This window comes from Danio rerio, chromosome 13 (assembly GCF_049306965.1).
Source record: "Danio rerio strain Tuebingen ecotype United States chromosome 13, GRCz12tu, whole genome shotgun sequence".
NCBI lineage: Eukaryota > Metazoa > Chordata > Actinopteri > Cypriniformes > Danionidae > Danio > Danio rerio.
Window position 1 is genome coordinate 34,808,056 of NC_133188.1, and position 23,838 is coordinate 34,831,893.

General features: G+C 36.2%; 1 protein-coding gene across 2 annotated transcripts; it reads left to right on the plus strand.

The window, feature by feature from the left end:
- Positions 1-1,301: 1,301 nt before the first annotated feature.
- tdrd9 (tudor domain containing 9) lies at positions 1,302-22,666 on the plus strand. 2 transcript variants are annotated; one of them, XM_068212846.2, is made up of 35 exons: positions 1,302-1,564; positions 2,019-2,110; positions 4,313-4,386; positions 4,517-4,738; positions 4,988-5,110; positions 6,815-6,895; positions 6,984-7,154; positions 7,250-7,353; positions 7,614-7,739; positions 8,017-8,101; positions 8,195-8,252; positions 8,339-8,443; positions 8,535-8,632; positions 8,716-8,847; positions 10,036-10,195; positions 10,291-10,354; positions 10,460-10,523; positions 10,619-10,663; positions 11,905-11,958; positions 12,045-12,161; positions 12,726-12,833; positions 13,286-13,386; positions 13,624-13,797; positions 13,865-13,976; positions 15,839-16,054; positions 16,173-16,262; positions 18,149-18,406; positions 18,862-19,029; positions 19,317-19,387; positions 19,471-19,580; positions 19,908-20,004; positions 20,541-20,679; positions 21,793-21,911; positions 21,988-22,060; positions 22,156-22,666. In XM_068212846.2, exons 1-35 carry the CDS (start codon positions 1,440-1,442, stop codon positions 22,252-22,254), a joined length of 4,035 nt encoding a protein of 1,344 aa, XP_068068947.1. In that variant the 5' UTR covers positions 1,302-1,439; the 3' UTR covers positions 22,255-22,666.
- Positions 22,667-23,838: the final 1,172 nt, after the last annotated feature.

Here is a 23,838-nt window from a genome sequence, read left to right on the forward strand (position 1 = left end):
ATACAAATGTTGTACGCAACTGCTCACACAAACCAATGGGCCTATAAACACAAGCATATTGACAACACAAAAAGTGCAACAGTCTAACAACTATATATATATATATATATATATATATATATATATATATATATATATATATATATATATATATATATATATATTTATATATATATATATATATATATATATATATATATATATATATATATATATATATATATATATATATATATATATATATATAATTTAATATTAACCTTACCTAATGAGACAGGTGGGCACAATATTTAAGTTACATCACAAGTCTTTTCTTGGTTTAATTTTGGAGACTAATTCAGTTGTGTCTGTATTTATTTTAAATGTACATAAGTTGCATAAAGGTGTCAGAAAGTTTATCTAGTGCCGTAAAATCAATCTGCTGCAAGTGATGCTATTGCTCTGTCGTAAATCTTATGTAAAAACCCCTGGGGTTGCAATCCAATGGGGAAAAAATGAAAGGCTGATGGCTTTTTGTTTGGATGTTGCAGTTTTAAGTAATTGTTTTAATCTTCTGTAAGTTACAGATAAACAATGGTAATTTAAAACGTTTATTCAAATTTATTAGATTTTTGGAAATAACCAAGTGACCCCCTCTCATTGTCCCGCAACCCCCACTTTGAGAACCACTGATTTAGGCTACTCATAAACACCCTGAATTGCTAACTCTTGACTTTCATATAACAAATGCTGTGGACGTCATTGGTAACAGTTTTCAAGCTTCCTTTAAAATATCTTATTTGAAAGATGAAAAGAAAAATGAAAAGACGAAACAGATGAAAGTAAGATGTTTGTTAAGTTTGTTAAGAGGGGTGAGGAATGACGACAGATTTTTTCTGTTTTGGGTAAACAATCCCTATAATTCCACCTAATTTTATCAGCTGCTTCTCAATTAGTTTTATATAAAATAAATTGTAATTAAGAAACATCAAAACAACATTTGAGTTTTGCAAAATATTCTTTATATTTAATGTAACAATGTATGTTTTATTTATAATAATTTAATAGTATAGCCTGTAGTATGTGGTGCTTTCATGAGTGAAAGATTTGGCGGGAAAAATGGTCACACATACGTTCCGATTCTTAATATTCACATCAAACATTAAATGGTGTAAAAATACACTAATTATTTTTACATTAACATATCACAAACAAATGTAACTTCTTTCACCAAATCACATACAGCAGAAAATTAAATATATATATATTTTTCGTATTAATAAAAAATTATATTTATTAAAAAAGGTGAGCGATCCTGGTTCATGCCCCGGCCCCACCTGCTGGCGGGCGGAGAGAGTTGCTAGAGAGAGGTCGAGAGTGGAAGCACGTTTCTTTTTCTCGGTGTATGGATGTTATTCTAATATTTTATTTGATTTATTTGCCACCCTGTATCGTTCAGGATGCATCAGGCCATCACGTCAGCTCAGATAGCGCACTGGTTTACAGTCGGAGCACAGTTTGCGAACATCAGGATCACCAATGAAGCGAAAAAGGCAGAGGCCGAAGATAACGCTACAGAAGTCAGGTAAAGTCATAAAGCCGCAAAGAAATGTGTTTTGTCCTATTTTTTATTTGTAAAAACCATCATTCTAGCATTAACACATACTTTAAGGGAATTTCGTATATGTTTTGGGCAGTTAATATCGATTAAACGTGTATTTGGAGCATATGCGGTTATCGACAACGTTAATTGACACACGAAACCAGGAGACACGTGCGTTTGAAATATGTGTTTGCCAGTTAACGTAGTACTTATGCGGTTTAACACCTGCACATTTTCATGTTTGTAAAGGAATTTAAGTTCACGACGTTTTGACTTTTTTTAAGTCAGGTAATTGAATTTGATTGACAGCTAATAATTAACTGGGCAGTTGATTGGTGGACGACCCAAGAACTAACATTACCTAATACATTACACACCTTTCAATTTGGAAACCAATTCACTTTTTTCTTTTCCCATGTGTGTGTATTTGCTGCAGATCTGATAAGGCATTTTCAGAGCTGTCCTCTCCAGAGAAGGAGAAATCAGATGATGGTAACCAGAGGAGGAAGAGGGCACAACTTCCAACCGGTAATTGCATACAGTTCTAACGTTATATAACTAGTCACACATAAAAACTTTTCATTCTTGAAGTGGTTAACTCAGGGTTACATTAAACTCCAGGTAAATCTAATTTTGGGTTATCTTGTTTCACTTCAAAAAGCAAGAACTTTAAAGAGGATTCATTCTCCCCTCCCTTTGTTTTGTTGTAAATTAAGCAAGAGACGCTGTATTGCAGACTAAATATAATAGATGAATGATGCAGTGCTGACTACACTGAACACTGAATCTTTTAATCTGCTTGTTAAGTTGTGATCTATGGAATAATGTGGTCCAAGCCGCTACCCATTTGAATGAAGAAAGTATCCATATATGACCCCTTTGTAGTCATATAAGACATTAAAGTGAATTTTATGTGAAATCATAGTTTACACTACAGTTTTTGGACTTGCTGTATCACAAATTATAAAAAAATGTATTACTTTCTGGCCATCGGTTATTAGGCATGGATATATATTGCAGTCGTGATTTTCAAAAGTAATACAATGCTGTGTAAACTTTTATTATCACCATTTGTTGAGTCTCCCCATACAGTTTGATAGAGTGCTTGTTTCAGGGTGTCCGCGGGGTCTGAAAAATGGTAAAATATCTTAAATTTAAAAAGCTAAATTTTAGGTCCTAAATCTACTGAAATGTTGTGTTGTAGGGCTTAAATCTTTTTTGAACAAGTCTTATTTTGCCGTACATTTTTTTCTTAATATGATTATTATTATTGTAGACTGGAGTAATTAGCAGCTGTGTTTTGTTCTAGTCTTGGTAAGGATTTAAGGGTTTGTGAACGGATATATCAGAAAATTAATAACCAAACAAATATTATTGAAAAAACAAAACAAAATTGTTGTTAATGTAATATTAAATGTATGAAATAAATAAAAAATTGATTGGGCAAGTGAATATCTTTTCTAACTGTGACATTCTAAAAACAATCTTAGCCTTTTGCCCTGTATAAGTCTGTATAAAATTGTTCATAATGGTCTTAAAAATGTCTTATTTAACTTTGTGAAACCTGCCGAAACCCTGAAGCCTCATGGCGTTACGTCACACTTAACAAGCGATAATATTACACACTTGTGTATTACAACATTGTTTTGTTTTTACCACTTTGTCATCGTTTTGCTTATTAGAGTTTTATAGATAAGTACTTTGTGTTTATTTGGGTTTAAATAAAAAGACCTGTAGTGTTTTCAGTGAATGTCAAAGCAGCATTAATCATATTCATTTGCAAAACTGATACCCATTTAAAGCAGCGAGTGTTTACTTACAGGTCTTAAATGAGCCCCCTTTCAAAATGGCAGGCTCAAAAAAGATTGAGAATATTTCCAGTTTCTTCCTATTAGTGATGGGAAGTTTGGATCATTTTACTGGTTCGGATCTTTGAGTCTCGTTCCCCGAAGTGAACGAATCTTTTTTTCAAGTCATTTTTTTAAATTTTCAAAATATTATTTAAATGTTACGAGTTGCTTCCAAACACATCTGCAACTAGCCCAAATCTTGATCACACTACAAACAAGTCATATGAGAATGCTATGAGAAAGAGAAAATAATGCTTTATTGTTTACCTAGTCTTTTGTCTATGATAATGTCAGCACACCTCCTCTGACAGTTCTTCAAATTCGAGTGGTTCGTTCTCGTCGCAGTGACAGTCCCATATAAGCTTAACCAATGCACAGTATGAGCCTGAGTTTCATGTCTTCTGGTATTTGAGTTGTTCTTTCATCAGGTGACCGCATGTAAAGAGATGACTAAAACCGAGGACTCTAGAAATGAACAGATCAAATCTATTTCCGGCTCTTAATGCAGATGTTTAACTTCTGTCTTTCACGTGATGAACGAACAACTCAATCCTGATAGAAGACTTGGAAAAAAGGAACTAATCTTCGCAAATGAATGAATCCCTCCCTGAGAGGACTCATCTTTTTCGAGTCATACAAAAGATTCGTTCAAAATGCACGAATCATTCAAGAACGAACCATCACTACTTCCTAAGATGTTTTTCTGATGCTGATATTTAAAGTGGACATTAGAAAAACATTACAAAAATGCTGTTTATGAGCAATTGTATAATTCACTAAAATTGCGGTCAATAATCAAATATTGTGCTACATTTACTGGAATCTATTGCATAGCTTATATTTAAGTTTAATCTGTTGTAATACAACCTTTGATTTATAGGTCCAGGAACAAGCCCTCCTTCACTGGCCAGTTATGAGTATCCAATTCTACCAATTACTAAGAACAGACAAGAGGTACTGTACATGCATGCATACACACAAATATATTCGCTATTCAGAAGATTTCACTATATCTCATGTCTGATTATGTTGGGTGTATTTCCCTTTTATGTGTTTATAAAAGTCCCTCTGTTTGTGTATGTAGTTGGTGTCTCTGATTGAGAATAACTCTGTGGTCATCATTCGTGGAGCGACCGGCAGTGGGAAAACCACCCAGCTGCCACAGTTCATTCTGGATCACTATGCAGAGAGAAACATACCCTGTAATCTGGTGGTCACTCAGCCTCGCAAAATTGGAGCCACAAGCATCGCCCGTTGGGTGGCACGTGAGCGCAAATGTACTCTGGGAAGCTTGGTGGGGTATCAGGTGTGAGATGCATGGCATACAATCTCTTTTCCATAACAGTATGAAAATAATATAGATATTAAATGGAATGGGAATTAATTTGCATAAGAATTTAAACTAGTGTATTGTTTATAAATTCCTCATTCCTACAGTATATATCTTGAATCCTGCAGTATAAAAATGTCAACTTTTAAAATTAAGAGTGTTAGCTATTAGACTGACTTAATGCAATAAGCATTAAGCGTTGTATAAATCTTTCTCTCTCTCTAGGTGGGTTTGGAGAAGATGGCCACAGAACACACCAAGCTGATTTATGTGACCACAGGAGTCTTACTGCAGAAATTAGTGTCATCCAAAACACTCACCGAATACTCGCACATCTTCATAGATGAGGTACACAAATAATCTGCAAGATATACAGTAATGGTAAAATGTCTGGAGTCTGCATGTTTTGAAAAGTCTTACCAAAGCTGCATGTTTAATCACAAATACTGTGAAACTGTAATATTGAGAATACTATTGAGATATAACGTTTCTGTTACAATGTACATTTGTAGAATGTTTATTCTTAATATCAGTGACTGACAATTCATAAGAGGGCCGATTTAACATTCAAGCACAAGAAAAAAAGTGGAAACCTGATGTAATTGATGCACTGAGACATTCTTCCCCAGAGCTCCTTTTTGTTTATTGTTGTACATATTAAAGGAGTAGTTTAAATTGCTATAAATATACATTCCAATTTAATAATAGGCATAATCATGATTATGTCCCAATCAATTGTTGCTTAACCAAAAGTCTAACAGCTCAAGACAGCAGAAAAGAGTTTGTGTAACTTTGTTGACTTTTACTGACAATTGTTCTTCTCAATATCTTTCTTTTTTAAAACTTTTTAAAACAAAGAGGGGAAAAGTGTGTGTGTGTATGCGTGTGTGTGTATGTGTGTGTGTGTGTGTGTGTGTGTATATATATATATATATATATATATATATATATATATATATATATATATATATATATATATATATATATATTCTATTAATGAGAAAATTTAAAGAGCACAACTTAAAAGCCATGAAGAGGTGTTTATACAACAAAATACAGGCAATATAAAACTTGAATATTTTTATTGAATATTTAAAAATATATAGCTTTAGTAAAAACAGAGCACCTACAAACATTTCAATGTTTAGCTGATTATAATCAAATGACTCTTGAATATTTAAAAAAATATAGCTTTAGTAAAAATGGAGCACCGACAAACATACATTTCAACATTTAAATCAGCCCCAGAAATAATCTGCAGTGCGTTACTCTTGCACTCAGTACCGCACGCTGAGAGAAACTGAAAGTAGCTCGAATATATAGTACAGTACTTCAAATGTCTAGTAGGTGTGGGGTCTGATACCCTAAGTGGCTATATGTGACTGCACAACAATAATAGTAATTCAAAAATATATGTTTTGGTGGGCTGAATATCGTTATATTTTTTACATCAGTTGCAGGCTGGAGGGAGGAGGAGGAGGGCCGCAAATGGCCCGCGGGTCGGCAGTTTGAGACCCCTGCATTAAAGCAATGGTCTCAAATTCAATTCCTGGAGGGTCAAAGCTCTGCATAGTTTAGCTCCAACCACCTCCAACTCACACCTGCTTATTAGTCATGAACACCATGATTAGTTGGATCAGCTGTGTTTGATTAGAGTTGGATCAAAACTGTGCAGAGCTGCGGCCCTCCAGGAAACGAGTTTGAGACTTATGCATTAATTTTCCTCAACATTTTCTCACACTCAAGTGGTTAGAAACTTTTATGAAATTTTTTATATTCTGTCGAACACAAAACAAGATATTCTTATGAATGTTGGAAAAAGCAGCCATTGACATTCATATTATGAACAACAACAAATACAATGAAAGCCAATGCCGTTTTTATCCATCATTCTTCTGAACGTTGTCTTTTGTGTTCAAAAGAAGAAAGAAACTCGTTTGAGTTGAGGATGAGTAAACGATAACAGAAGTGTAATTTTTTTGGGTTAACTATCTCTTTAAATGAAAACAGTGCAGCATATTCTTAATTTGTTTGCATTATAACCCAATTAAGGTCCATGAAAGATCCGAAGAGCTTGATTTCTTGTTGCTGGTTGTCCGAAAACTGCTACGATCCAATTCCAGATATGTTAAGGTTTGTGCAAAACAAATCCTGGCATATACACAATCAGATTTTACACTGTAATTCTTACATTTTCTCATTTCTCTTATTTCTATTGCAGGTTATTTTGATGTCCGCGACCATAAACTGTATTGAGTTTGCGGAGTATTTCGGGTCTCCGATCCGTAATCAGATGAATCCAGCATACGTGTTTGAGGTGGAAGGAGCCCCATACGCCGTTGAAGAGTACTACCTGGATGAGCTCAAAACCATGCTGCCTGTTGGAGTCAATGTATGGGAAGCAACAACATTGCTCTATTTTGACCTACAGCACATATTCTACTCCAATATATAATATTAACGTGGTTTTTTTTTTTTATGTCACAGTTGGACTTAACTCTCCCACAAGACCCTTACATCACAGAGGAGATGTATAATGTTGCTGTATCTCTCATCCAGAGCTTTGATGAGATGGAGGCTAAAGATCACAGGTTAGAGATCAGTATGAGATGCATTTCTCATTATTGTTTAAAAGTTTGTAGTTTTATTTGTTTATTTCCTCTGTTTCTTGACTTGAAGGCCTCACCTTTAAATAGTTTGTTCATGTAGTACTTGTTTAAAAAACAAAAAAACAGCAACTTTAAATTACAAGTTAGCCTTGAGGAACAAATACAATATTAGTCTCATGATGCCTGTAAGGAATAAAAGTTCCAATTAAGTCATTAAATGTTTAATGAGGTTTGTTTGTAAGGAGCAGGAGGTCGGAGCAGACAGGAAGTACTACTCATCCTGAGAGAGGCAGTGTGCTGGTCTTCCTGCCTGGCCTTGCTGAAATCCAGTACATGAAGGAGGCCCTCTCAAAACTTGTGCGCAAGAGGTGTGTCCGTGTGTAATGTGTGTTTCTCTACAACAGGGGTGTCAAACTCAATTCCTGGAGGGCCGAAGCCCTCCAGGTTTAGTTCCAACCCTGCTCTAACACACTTACCTGTAGGTTTCAAACAAGCCTGAAGGACTCAATTAGTTTGATCAGGTGTATTTAATTAGGGTTGGAACTAAACTGTGCAGAGCTGCGGCCCTTTTGGAACTGAGTTTGACACCTGTGCTCTACAACCATGTCTGTATATAAACGTGTTAATCTGTTTATTTGCTCTCAGGTTGCAGGTGTATCCGCTTCACTCTACCGTCACCTTAGAAGAGCAGAATGGAGTGTTCTTGGTTCCTGTACCTGGATACAGAAAGGCACAATATGTTTTTTCACAATAAGTTATTTCTTTGTGTTTGAGGTGTTTTCTGTAATTACACATGTATGTCTGCATCTGTATACACTTACAGATTATTCTGTCCACAAACATTGCAGAGAGTTCTGTCACAGTGCCTGATGTTAAATACGGTGGGTGTTGCTTTTATTTATCATTCTTTAAGGTCATCTTATTGTAAGAAGTATAAATTATGCCTTGTTTTGTGTGTGTTGTGCAGTGATTGACTTCTGCCTTGTGCGTCAGTTGGCATGTGATAAGGAAACCAATTACAGATGTCTCCGTATCACATGGGCATCCAAGACCAGTTGCAACCAGCGTCGGGGTATCACTTCATTTCTTTTTAAAGGCCACTGATTCTTATTTTTTTTGTTGTCTTATTTTGATTTTGTATCTGTTCTTGTGTGTTTTCCAAGGACGTGCCGGACGAGTCTCTAAAGGCTTCTGTTACCGGTTGGTGACGAGACATTTCTGGGAGAATGAGATTCCAAATTTCTCAATTCCAGAGATGCTGGTATGGGGATGACCACGTCTATCCATAATAGCAACACTTGAGCAGATTTACATAAGTGTGTGTGTGTGTGATTTGAATTGCAGCGGTCACCGTTGGCCAGTACCTTGTTGAAGGTAAAGTTGTTGGATATGGGGGATCCTCGCTCGGTTCTCTCCACAGCCCTCACACCACCCATCCTCGGTGACATCGAAAGGACCGTCCTGCAGCTCAAACAGGTCAGTACAGTTGATTTATTTATTTTTTTTATTGAACCAGCTTTGACATTGTTGAATAAAGTTACAACGTTGAAGTTCTAACCTCACTTTAAAATTTGCATCATTCATAACGGCAAACGGAGAAAAATTTTGTATCACATTTTTGAGCATTTAGTAGTTTGATAATTTTAGCAGGATCTTGTCTAAATGCATTGAAAGTGATTCTGAAGATTTTTATTTTGGCAGTATTTTAGTATAATTTAATTATATTGCTATATATTTTAGTAATTTGTTGAATTTTCTTTTTATCATATCAGTTTCTTGTTTGTTTATATAGATTTTTATGCTTAGATTTATTTTGTTTATATAAAACTTTGTTACACTTCTACCCAGTAATAGTAATAGTTTCAGCGTAAATCTTTTTCAGTGGACTTAATTTTTAATTTATGTAATTTTTATATTGTTATAACACCCCAAGTCTAGGGGAAAACAACATGGGCATAATAAACAAATAAAACAAATGTGTTAGGGTGGTGGATTTTCCAAAAAAAAAAAAAAAAAAACTTGCAATGCAAAAGATTCCCTTCAGTCGACAACCAAACTCGGACACTCAGTTGAGAGTATATGAATTTATTTATTATAGAAAAATGCAATAAATATAAATGAGCATCTCTTCAGGGTGGCCACAGGCCAAATAACAAACAAAAGAATCTATAAAGTAAATGCACTAAATTACCTATTAATATTTAAAGAAAAATACAGGAAGCTTACCTTTCTCCCTAAATATAAACATAGTCAAAAGTAATCAAATAAAAAGGCAGGCCACCCCTACAAACTCAAACTCTCAAAATAGGTTAACGTATGAACAATGGTAAAAAATTGATTGTTTGTTGTCGGCCAGTGGGGTAAGGGAAATCCAGTAGCTCCACTCCCAGCAACAGTCGCAACGCAAATGAGCTCCCCAAACCCTGCCGGAAGCTCCTTTTATACAGGCCTCAGAGACTAGCAGCCAATCAGAACACAGGATCACGAGCTTATGGGATAACAGAAAAACAACAAGAAGGCGGGACAAAGAAAAAGACATGCAATTCGCAATAATAAATAACTAAATAAACTTCAGTCGTAACAATTGTATTTTAGATTTTTTTAATTTGGTTTTAGTTAAATATATACTTAATTTTGTTTCATGTCCTCTTTTTTTCTGTGCAGATTGGAGCTCTTTCTGTGCAGAGCAACAGTCAGAGGCAGTTTGATGGCGATTTGACGTTTCTGGGTCGTGTGTTGGCACAGCTGCCTGTGGACTTGCAGTTGGGGAAGCTGATTGTTCTTGGACATGTGTTTGGTTGTCTAGAGGAGTGTCTTATCATTGGTATAACACTTTAGTGTTTGTAAAAATGTTTGTACATCATCTGAATGAGAGCTTGCTGCCATTAAATTGATCAAAAAATATATTATTTCTCTCAGCTGCATCTCTCTCCCTGAAGAGTTTCTTTGCCATGCCGTCACTGCAGCAGCTGGCTGGGTACAGGTAGGATGACCTCTGGCTTGTCATGTACGTCATAGATTTTTTAAATCAAGTTTCCACTTAGGTCTCAAGGTACTTCTGTGCTGTTATCTCTGTTTGACCCCACAGGAGTAAGTTGAGCTTTGCACAAAATGTTCCAAGTGACTTCATTGCTTACGTCAATGCCTTCAAGGTATGAGATACCTGAATAAAAAATGAACATGATCACTAGATGTTAATTCATATCTTTATTAGTAAAATATTGGTTACTGCACTTTTTTATTTCAGGCATGGTACACATCGAGAGCTAAAGGAGAACTCAGACACCCAAAAGTGAGAGTATTTATATTTAGCATATATAAAGAAGTGAATTACTGCATGTCTAATTTCACCTAGTGCAATTGGAAACATAAGCATGTTTTAAAAGCATGTTCAGTCTTCACAAATGTTTATTATCGTTTTTGTACTCTTTAAGATTAATTTAATTTTGTATTTTATTACTTCACATGTAACTTCAAAATAAAGATCTAGTGTGTGGCACAACTGATATGTAAACAGTCAGTCAAGATTGAGCAATATCTGTATTTCCTGATATAGTAGCCATACATTAAACACTGAAAGTGATTGACAGATCTGGGCAGACACCCCGGTATTTTAAATCTAACAGTAGTCATTGGAAAAGTTATTCATTCATTCATTCATTTTCTTGTCGGCTTAGTCCCTTTATTAATCTGGGGTCGCCACAGCGGAATGAACCGCCAACTTATCCAGCAAGTTTTTACGCAGCGGATGCTCTTCCAGCCGCAAAACATCCACACACACACACACATATACACACACACACACACACACTCGTACACTACGGACAATTTTCCAATTTCACCTGTTTTAAGGCTGTGGGGCAAACCGGAGCACACGGAGGAAACCCACGCGAAGGCAGGGAGAACATGCAAACTCCACACAGAAACGCCAACTGAGCCGAGGTTCGACCCAGCGACCTTCTTGCTGTGAGGCGACAGCACTACCTGCTGCGCCACTGCCTTGCCATCGGAACAGTTACTTTGGTTAATTTTAAGATGGGAAATAAAACCTCTATTTTCTTACAAGGGATTACATACAGGTACTGTACAATGTCCTTGTATTCAGAAACGGCAAGATTGGGGCATATTCAAGACATTATGCTAATTTCAAGAGAAGCACAAGATATAATTGATTGTGGCTGGTCTCCCATTCATATTCATTAGACAGTCAATCGGATTAATCCAAATTCACAATAAATATCCCATCTAGCATTACTCCGTTATTTTAATTTTGGAGAATCCTCCCATTCACCCCATTTCCCTCTTTACCAGGGGGAGATCACGAGAACCACTAGGAGAGCATCCCAGACCTGCCAATATTATTAAGCATTATCTGAGTGCGAAACCTTAAAGTTAATATTACACAAACACACTATCTTAAAGTCTGAGATGCTCACATACAAAACCAGAATTAATTTAGCAACCATTGAATAAAACATAGGCAAAATGTGTCTTGCTCACACTAAACCACTTGTTCCGTTTTTTTATTATTAGGATGAACTGGAATGGGGCAAAGAAAACTGCATTCAGATCAAGCGAATTAGAGAGGTAAGGGTGCTGCTCTCACATACTCAAGCACTCATTTCCTTCAAAAATTTTACAAGCCCAGTGTTATATGTGCATGTGTGTTACAGGTGGCAGAGCTTTTTGAGGACCTGAAAAAGAGAGTGTCCAGATTTAACATGCACATCAGCAGCTCGTCAAACCCCACAGACTATACCAGTCTGCACAAACAGAGATTCATCCTGCAGGTATAGCCACAACTGTTCAGTAAGATTAAGTATCTTGCAAATATTTTCAGTATTTGTATGTGTTTTATGGCAGTAATATAACATTCATTGCAAGTTGATTTAAAAAAGCACATAAATTGTATTTGCATTTTGTGTTAATTTTTTTTTTCTTATTCTTCAGTTGAATAGAAGTCTATTAACCATTCATATATTACCAAATATTTAACATTGTTTGCTTGTCTTTTACATCATGGAATTTATCAAAATAAAAATAAAATGACATTCATAACAAGTTGAATTTAAAATACATCTAAATAGATTTTTTCATATATATATATATATATATATATATATATATATATATATATATATATATATATATTATTATTATTATTATTATTATTATTATTTTATTTTATTTTATTTTTTTTTTTTTTCAGTTTAATAAATTTTGCATTCATGTATTTCATCATTGAAGATTTCTTAAAAATAGCGTAAAAAATCATTCTATGTGTTAAATAAGGAAGAATCAAATCGATAAAAAGTAAAATAAAAATTTCAAATCTCTTTGTCTTTCTGGATTAGGTGGTCATTGCAGGTGCATTATTCCCAAACTATTTCTCCCAGGGAGAAATTGATGAGCAGCTGGCATCCAAGGAACTTTCTGGAAACGATCCAAAGACCACAATTCTGGTACCATTGTCTACTAACAATAGTTAGATGTAGATGGGTGTGGTGCAGTGGACTATATACACAATGCTAAGAGCTTTAATTTGAGTACAACTGTACAAATCTTATTTGTACTTTCCTGTCTTCACTGTTCTATTAAAATAATACAAAGCAATAGTTAACATATTTTTCTGTATTTATTAAAAGGTGAATAATTACTGTTATTGTGAAACAACATTTTTATATAAACATTGCTGAGCATTGTTTAGATTTTATAAATGAGTTTATAGATCACTTCCTGCATCTTTCAATGGCATAGGCAGTTAACAAGTATTGAACTTAAGAAATATAAAAATTAACTTAGACCTTTTTTTTTTTTTTAAGTTAATTTACTTTTTTTTTTTTTAAAGTTAATTTATTACATATTTATGAGCTTGTATAGAGTTGGTCTCGGCTCTAACTCCTTTCTCTCTCAGATTCGGAATTTGCCTCCGTTTGCATTCCTGTGCTATAAGCAGCTGCAGTCACTGTTTCGTCAATGTGGACAGGTCAAGTCAATCGCCTTTGATGGATCGAGGTAACTTGAATACAGAAACACAATGTATTTTGTATGGAAAAATAAACACAACTGCAACATTATATCTAAAAATGTAAAAAAGTTGGAATTTTGTGTTTGAAATTCACAATATTGGTAATCTCAAAAATAGCAGATGTCAGAGTTTAAGTCAGAAGTACAATGGTCACTTTCACTTATGCAATGAGTAGTCAAAATTGTGACATAAGAAGTCAAAGTTACTGTTTGATTTTATTGCAGAGCTTATGTGGAGTTTCACCGCTCGTGTGTGAGGGAGTCCGGTGTGTTACATGAGGTGTTATTGGCATTGCTGAGATCACGACACACCCCTGCACTCCACCTGCAGGTGCACCATGCAGACGAGGTGGAGTTCCATGCTAAAGGAAAGCCCATTGCCCACCTGCGTTACACAAGGTACCCACAAGCTCACACAGATCTGAACCAGAGATGTGTAGTTATTTAACAGAAGTCTCTCTCTCAGGGTTAACGTGGATGTTCAGAGCCACACTGTGTCACCTGTTGGAGTTCTGAGCAGCAGTGTGAATCCCGAGAAACTTCCAACCAGCCGAGATTTCGTCATCAACATTACTGAGGTGAAAATACTACACATGAAAGTCCTCTCAAATAGGCTTAACCACATGCCCTCCAACTGTTAGTCTGCTGTAAGTGAAAGATGAGAGGAGGAGCGCAAAAATACCCCCCCCCATACTTAATATTTCATTTTATTTGGAAATTGTCACGTAGGACTGCTTAAGAGGTGAAGACAAAAGGACAAGATCCAAATGCATTTAATGGTTGGATTGTCGTGCAGATAAACAGGTGGTAAAATAAGGAACATTTAAAATATTCATACAGACACAAGGTCAACTCAAATCGGGCATCCAAATGCAAAGTATTAAATAAACAAACAAAAATATAACCAGAGGCAAGGCTATGGTACACAACACATGACACAAATTAAAGTCTTATAACTGAACTAATGTGTGCAGGGTGCATATATAGTCCAAACAACCCTTGATGAAAGGTGTCAGCTGCATGTGTGTGATTAGTCGAAAGTGGACACCAGTGTGTGTATAGTGGTATGTAGGGATTTGTAGTTTGTCATTGATTTGTAGTTCACCAGTGATCTTTCCAGGCATTGGCAAACGTGACAGAAATATGTCATCATACTGAAATATAAATCCACAGCAGCTTTTGGTTTATGCAGATGTAAATGTTTGTTTTACAGAGTTTCAAAGGCTTTTTGAGAAATGTGGCCTACTTATGTAGAGGATATTTTGCCTACATTGTTGCAAAAACAAAAAATCATGTTTTGGGCCCAAAGCATGCACTGTGTGGTGAAACATATTGTAATGTAATTAAAATGACACTAATAAAAAAAATCTTTGTATCCGTTCAAGATATGGAATGGTTAAGAAATATTACAAAAGAGCACAGGCCTGGATTGGCTAATTGGGAGGACCGGGAGAATTCCCGGTGGGCCGGTCCATTTTTTTGGCCTGAAGGGCCAGTGTCTCTAGCTCTAGCTGCTTGCACTCTCAGCAGTCGCACTTTTTTCATTTATTTATTCATTTGACCATAGCCTCACTCTTTTTATTCATTATTTTGCCGCTGCTCCACTCTTTTTATTTATTTTCTCGCAGACTCTCTCGTGAGGAAAACACAGCCCACAGTTAATAGTCGTTCAATGCCAAACAGCGAAACCTTAGTGAATAAAAGAATTTGAATAATTAATGTTAATGAATTACACCTGCTTATTAAAAATCTGATGATTTACTACTTAAATACATCTGACATAACTTGATCAGAAATATAAAAAGGGAAGAAAAAGATTAAGCCATTACTAGAAAGTAATACTGTGGTTAAAAGAATCTTTGTGGTCCAGTGGTCAGCACATTGCGTTACAACGCTGCTGACCCAAGTTCGAAACTCACCTCAGTAGATTATTATTTTTATTTATTTTTTTCATTTTTAGTGTTAAGACATATAATACTGTTTGGTTTACTTATGTAGGGTATTTTATTTAGATTTTTTTTGTGTGACCACCGTTACAAAGGACTGGATATCTATAAAGAATTTTGCACAGAAAATATATTCAGATATTGGAGGAAAAGACAGTGTGATGTTTTAAAGAATAGTTTTGGAGATTAACTACCCTTTAATGTTCTCATATTTATGAAAAACATTTGAAGTTCAAAAGCAGCCGTTTCCTTGAAAAAGACGTACGTGATAGCGTCAGTAGAAACTGAATTGGAAATGACGTTACTGTAATCTAGTCAGTCGTGAACTGAGGTGGGCCGGTCTAAGGCTTGAAACTCCAGAGCTGAAAAGGAGTCCCACTCCGGTCCTGAAAGAGCACAAGAACACACTCAGAAATATCTACATCCCTTTTTGGTAAATATAAAGGATCTTTTTGAGAAGCATGCACATCACTTAAATGTTTATTTGTTTGTAGGTGATCGATGTGGGTCATTTTTGGGGCTTTCAGACAGATGAGAACAGTGTTGAGAAACAGTGTCAATTAACAGCAGCCCTAAACATGAGAGATCTCAGACCCTTATCAGTTTCTCTGTATCCAAACCTGCTGTGTGTGGCACCTTTCAAAGATGGACAGCAAATGGCTAAATACTACAGAGCCAAAGTACTGCATATACTTGGCAGCAATGTAGAGGTAAACTCAGTTTCCACTCAAACTCCCCTCGTGTAGAACAAAACAGCCACATAAATCTACATAACATTCAAATATACATGTTTATGTGCATATAACATATGTGTTCGCTTGCATAAAGGTCTTTTTTGTGGATTTTGGTAACACCACTGTGGTCCCGAGCAGCAGTCTGAGAGAGCTCCCATCTGACCTCATGACCCCAGCCTTTCAAGTATGTACATCTCTTCCTGATTTGAGTTTTTATTTTATTTATGTTTTTGTAAAGAGGGATTTTACACAGATGAAAAATCGTCATCATTTGCTCCCTCTGGTGGTCCCCCTGAACTGAATCACATTTACTTTTTCAGGGCTTGAGTTTGTTAAAGTTGTTTGGATTCTTATTGTTAGGCTCATAAGATGAACCACAAACCGGTTGAAAATTTGTTAAAATATGTGACGATTCAGATTGGTTTAAATGTCAAATAAAATGCAATACGACTGGAAGGTGAACTAAATGTCTTTAGATTTTATTTGTGATTTAAAATAAATAGATATATATATATATATATATATATATATATATATATATATATATATATATATATATATATATATATATATATATATATATATATATATTTTTTAGCTTGTCTGCTCTTTCCTTCACATATCTTATGTTGTAGGCTGATTAAAATAAATCAGATTGTTTGAATTATTTTGAAATTAAGTAAAAATCAGTCTAATTTGGATTAAACTGTACATGTTGCATCTTTGTTTGGTTCTTGATTTAAATGCAGTGATCGCCACAAATTTTAAATGGAAAGAGCACAGGCAAATCCTGACATTAATTATGTGAAGACTGAAGAAATTACTTTAATTTGAGTAACTTAGGCCTGCATTTACACTGCAGATCTTGAGCAGTGTATGAGCAAAAAAAAAAAATTTCTTTTGACAAGTTGTTTTACTACAGCTTATGGCGGAAAAGTTCTCATTGGCCATCTTCTCTTAATCTAGGCCTTTTTAAACAGTAGGCATCTTAATGTCATTTCCATGGCATGATTTATGCATGTGATTGAAGTATCTAGTATTTTAAAATCAGTATCCGAGAAGTACCCAGATGACTTACTAATTTCAGCGAGATTCTTAAGTGCGCATCCTATGCATGCTGCGCTATCCCATAATGCCCCGCGAGAGAATTCATGAACGGGAGTAAAGATACGCTACTGAAGCAGGTAGATCACGTGACCATGACAAAATGGCGGATGTAGTACGTCCGAATTCCATTCATACTGTATAGAATGTACTTTTCTAACAGCAGAGTAGTACGTTTAAATTCAGTAGTAAAGTAGCAGGCCATTTCGGACGCAGCCCATGTGAATTTTTTTTTTTTTTTTTTTTTTTTTTTTTTTTCCTGCTTACACGTACATAGGCCATATCCGATCTGTGCCACATGACAGAAAAAAAATCTGAATTAGGTCACTTAAACCATGCAGTGTAAATGCAGCCTTATTTGATTTGAGGTTGGATTTTTAAATGTCTAATTATTTTTGTTACAGCATATCTCAATTTTACAAAGAAACTTGCATCAATAACCGTTAAATATCTTCCAGATAATAATTTTTTTACAAAATTGTCATTTTGTAAAAAACATTTTAAAAAATCATTTAAAAATATAATTGTGTGAGATTAAAATCATGAATTAAATCAAACGGAGTTCAGTGAATCATCCCTACTGTCATAGATTTCTTTATCATCTATTATTTGGGAAAAATTGTTGTGGCATGAGCACGATCACCTCACAGCAAGAAGGTCGCTGGTTCATGCCCCGGCTGGGTCAGTTGAATGAATGAATGTTGTGGCATGGGCTTCATTATTCTCATGTGTTAAAGGCAACTATTTAAATGTATAACAATCACCCTCGCTGTGAACAGATTTGACTTTCATATACTCATGGATGAATTTCTTGGCAGTCCCCTTAAGGCAAATTTATGTCCAAAAAAAAGTAGTTGGACTCATTAGGAGCTGATTTGTTTCAAGTTGTAGCAGATATTATGAATATAATATATCTTCAAACTCATCGATAATGGATATGACCTGTATATGTGTGTTTCATTGCAGGCGCAGGAGTTCTGCATCGCACGGATGGCTCCGTCTGCCCAGTCCCTGATTCTGGGTGATCGCTGGAGCAGTCGTGCTCGTAACCGCTTTAAGACCCTCACGAGCGGTCGCTCCGCCATCGTCTCACTTTTCTCTATCCTGCATGGCGTCATGCGTGTTGACTTGCACATTTCCACAGAGACGGGCGATGTGAGCGTGGCTGATCTGCTGGTGCAGGAGGGTCATGCCTGCCACACACCTGAGAGCTTTGAGAGCCAGGTAACCATAGAAACACCATAGTTTGACAAGCTTTAGTGACATCATTGTTTTTTATTCTGTTTTGCCCTTTTATGGAAGGGTTGCTGCTGCCTTGCAACACAGTTATAGCCTCATGGCAAAAGCTTTCATACTCCATCCAAGGAGCTCTCTCTCTCTCTCTCTCTCTCTTTCTCTCTCTCTTTCTCTCTTTCTCTCTCTCTCTCTCCCTTCCTCCCTCTCTCTCTCTCTCTCTCTCTGTGTCTCTCTCTGTGTGTGTGTGTGTGTGTGTGTGTGTGTGTGTGTGTGTGTGTGTGAGAGAGAGAGAGAGAGAGAGAGAGAGAGAGAGAGAGAGAGAGACATAGTCAGCGAGTCTTTGGAATGATATGCTATAAAGGGTCCAGTTTTTTCATCAACCTAGAAGCTAAATTTAACATTCACATTTTATAAACATGGTTTGTCTCTTTGTGCATCTGCAGCAGTCTCATGAGGTTCTGATATCTCTGTATGAGGATATGGCCAGTGGCAGATTCACCCCCAGTTTTGCTAGTGGTTCCCTGAACAGCAGGATGGAGGAAGACAAGCAGCTCATCAACCAGCTCCTTCTGCACTTTTGTTCATCCGGCAGCAGCGCCCCCAAGTGCAAGGTATTGGCATAGCAGCAGTTGTTTTCTGATTACTGGCAGCTTATTTGGTTTATTTTTTATGAGTAATACTGGGATCAAAATTTTCTTTATGTAGTCTCTCTGGGGCAAATTGTTTTGCTTTTATACGTTTAATCCAAAGCATTTTTAAAGAAAGGAACAAAAGCAATTGATCAAACAGACAAAGGTATTCGTAACACAGTGAGAGGTGTATTGGACCATTAAATAAGTAACAGATTTCTAAAAGAAATAATGTTACCCTGACAAAAAAGTCCTCTTTTTCCCTGCAGGCTGTAGTTCATGGTCCCAGCAGCCCACACAAGGTGAACTTTCACAGCATGAGCAAAGTCAGCAACTTCAGGTAAAAGCATTTGCTGGCTCAAAGATCAGATCAGACAGGTTTCCTTTCAGAATTGTATAGGTTTGGTTTGGTCTGGTCTGCAGGTCTGTCAACATTGAGAGAGACAGTATTAACTGTGTAATGGTGAATGAGAATCCACAGGACTGGCATGAGAGGATGCTGGTGGCTGCAAGTGTGTCTCTCAGTGCCTCAGGTGAGCACGCCATCACACAAGATAATAATTGTTTAGCTGTGTCAATGGAAATATTCTGTACTTCATAAACTGATAATTATTAAATAATTGGGTTTTAATAATGTTTCAAAATATAAAATTTTTACTTTATTAATAGTTATAGCATAAGAAACCTAAACAAAATAAAACCACTTAATAAAAAAAAAAAACTTAAACTAAACAAAACAAAGATTTCATATAATTGAATGAATTTATTATAATATGACAGTGATGTCAATTTAACACAGCTGGTAAGGTTAGTTGTAGTATGGTAGCCCTAAATTTTATGTTGTTTTTATACATGTGCAGGTTCTCGAATCTTGCTGAAGGAAACCTCTCTGATGCCTCACATCCATGGCCTTCCCTCCCTCGTGACGATGCTCTTTACCCCTGTCATGGAACTGCGGTAACATGCAAGATTTTACATCAGTTTTTTAAGAACAAAATAACCTGTAGACTGGTTTATAACATTTGCTTAGAAACCTTCCTAAATGTGAACATACACCAGAATAAATGTCAATTTCTTTATTAATGATTATGGCTAGTTTGATATGTCAAATCATATGATAAAAGTTGACTTAATTGAACCACTTTAAATTAAGTTAATATGTTTACTTAGAATTTACAAGGTGTGCACGCTCTCCCATCAAGTATGTTTTTTTAAGCTTTATAACTTGTGCTTGAGAAATGGCATACTCACCTTTACTCCCCATTTTGTGCATTTTTGAATGAAACATGGTCTTTGAATAATGATGTTCATTTAGTCTCATGAGTCACAATAATCAGTTCATGCCAACTGTACCACATTTTCACAACCACAAGGTGTTAAATCTTGTGTACAAAAAACTCACCTTACATGGTTAGTCATGAAATTGCAGGCCACACTTATACTTCATTTGAATGTAAAAATCAGCATTTAATGCATGCACACTTCCTTTGCAGTACTAATGAGGACAGGACCTGCTTTACTGGAGCTCTGTGTGGACTGGGCTGGAACTCTGTTTCCCAAGAGGCAGTGCTTCCTGAACATGACATTGAGATTGCATTTGACGTCAAGTTTGAAATTGAAGACATCACAGAGGTATGTTTTGATATACGAGTGTGCGTATTTCTGTGTGTAGGCTGAGGAGATTATTAGTGTGGCAATGAAATAAACATTCTGGAAAGACAATAATATTTGACACTGTATATGGCCAGAAAGCACAACTCAAGTAAATCAAAAATATTTAAATGTTTTTTCCAGAACATTTGACTTTGACTTTTTAACTTTAAAAAAATGTCAGTACAGCATCACTCAAGTAACTCCATTCTAAACAAAGAAACCATTCAGTTAAATAAAGCTCTACTCCAAGTACACCACACAACGGTTAATGCAAAAAACTCCCCATATATTCAGAAACACTGTACATTAAGAAACCAGGTAAATTTCCTTGTAGAATGTAGCCATTTAGGTAGAGAAGTTCACTTCAAATTACTAATTGTAAGCCAGGGGTTCTCAATCTCGGTCCTGAAGGTCTGGTGTCCTGCAGATTTAAGCTTCAACCCCAATCAGACACACCTGGGCTAGCTAATCAAGCTCTTATGCTGCGGTCACACTGAACTTTTCTCCCCATAGACCTCCATTCATACGCACGTGAATGCGTCAGACCAGAAACGCAAGTTCATGCATCAAGTTTCGCAGATTACTGCATTTAAAAGTTCAAGCTTGGTGAACTCTGACCTGCAAAATCGCATCACTTGACTGCGTGAGACCATTCGAGGATCAAAACATGACCTCTGTATGGACCAATCCCCTCCCCTTTTCACAGCGCCGTACGACAGAATTCCCAAACTCAAACTGTAGTGTGATCACAGCTACACTAGGCTTTCTAGAAACATCATTGCAGGTGTGTTATGGCAAGCTAAAACTAAAACCTGCAGGACTCCGGACCTCCAGGACTGAGATTGAGAACCCTCAGCCTTCATGAATATATGAATTTAAAACAAGTATGTAGCTCTGTTGATATTTTAAAAAATCTAGATGTGGTTATATCTGTATGATGGGTGTGTGCCTGCATCTTGCACATGCCTGAACAAAAAAAAACGGCTCTTAATTTAAACTCTTATTCTCGTAAATGACGGCAAAATATTGCGTTCAATTTAATCTATGCAGTCATGAGAGATGAATGTATTTGTGATGTTGATGTATTTGTAGATAAATGCACTGAGAGGCACAGTGAACAGGCTTGTGTGTGACGGACCCAACGGCCTGCTGAACCTGAGTCAAGAAAAGATCAGCAGCCTTCAGGAGGAGGCCAGAGAGCGACTCATCAGGTACTCCGTTCTTCATTTTGAGACTCTCTGTGACACTCGAACATGTATAAAATGTTTGTGGATCTTTTATCTTCAGACTGTTCATCAAAACCCCTTCCAGACCAGAGTGCACGCCAGTGTACCATGACAAATTCAAGAAGTGGAACCTGGTAAGACATCCTGAATTCTTCTTTCAGTGAAGCAGCGATCATGGTTGACTTTTCTAGCCTGAGTTCATTGGGTTCTTCACCGTGTGCGTCATCAGGTGGATCGCTCTCAGCAGATGGAGATACAGGAGAAGGATGATGGCAAATCCAAAGGTGTGCTGTTCCAGCTGCATCCCATCACCTTACTGAACATGTGAGGAGCGTCTGACAGATGCAGCATTGCAGGTTTTGTTAGTTTTCAGTATTATCAGCAGATGACGCAGATGTTTGAATGTTTTGTAAATGTGCGGCATTTTACTTTTATCAATAATTTTTGTGTTACTTGGATAAGAGAATTTAAGTTGATGCAGTGGTTGTCTGTAAAAAAAATCTAGCTGCATTTTTTTTTTTTCATTTTAAGAAATGCACATTTTGATGTTACTTTAGTGTTTTATTTTAGTTGAGCTGTCCTTGCTGTAGTGTGATGGTTACAGTAAATCCTTTGTGTTCTGATTACTTGACTTTTATTTCTAATGCAGCTTTATTGTCTCAAACCTGGCTGAAATGCATATATGATGATCATTTATATTAATATAATGTCAAATATTAAATAGACATTTCATGCATAAAGATTTAAATTTACTCATCATGCTTTCAAATCTTTTTTTCTGTTAAACACAATAAAATATTTTAAAGAATGTTGTAAACCTGTAACCATTGACATGCATAGTAGGAAAATCAATGACTACCAGTTTCCAGCATTTTTCAAAATATCTTCTTTTGTGCACAACAGAAAAATGAAACTCAAACAGGTTTGTGTGAAGTGAAGAGGGAGTAAATTACAGAATTAAACATTTTTGGCAGAACTATACCTAAAAAAGGAAAAATAATATTTTCAATCACTCAGATTTATGTCAGAATTTAGAAAAATCTGTCATTGCAAATATCTTTGAGTTATAGCAATTTTTTTATTTGACTCTTTAAAGCAGGGGTCTCTAACTGAAATTGGCGGGGAGCATTTCAGTGACTGACAATTCATAGGAGAGCCGTTTTTTCATTCAAGTACAAAAGTGGAAACCTGATATAATTGATGTATCTTAGGACAACAGACATGACCTTTATTTTAAGCATTACCTGTCACCAGTGATGATGCAAATCAGTGTCTCACATCAGCTGTTGAAAAATGTGTGTTGTTGTGCGTATGACTGAGCATTAGACACATACTCAGTCATTCTTCCACAGAGTATATGCAGTCAAAACCTATTGTAAATATTAAAGGGTGAGTTTAAAATGCTATGAAAATATTACAGATAATGCATGTGTGTTACTCTCAACCGTACCCTGAGAGAAAATAAAGTAAAACTAATCTGATTGCAGTACTTTAAATGTCATCTAGGTGGTGGGTCAAAACCACAAGTGGCTAGACCAGGGGGGGCCAACCCCGTTCCTGGAGAGCCACCTTCCTGCAGATTTCAGTTGCAATCCATATCAAACACACCTGCCTGTAATTATTAGGTGGTGTTGAGGTCCTAATTAATTGGTTCAGGTGTATTTGATATAGGTAGCAACTGAAACCAGCAGGAAGGTGGCTCTCCAGGAACCTGGGCTAGACGCTACTGCACAACAAAGATTGAAATATATATGTTTTGGCGGGCCGAATCTGTTTAGATTTTTGATGTCAGTTGCAGGCTGCAGGGAGGAGGAAGGCGGGCCATAAATGGCCCATGGGCTGGCAGTTTGAGACCCCTACTTTAAAGCAAACAGTATAGATATTCTTTATAATTAAACATCAAACTCAAACC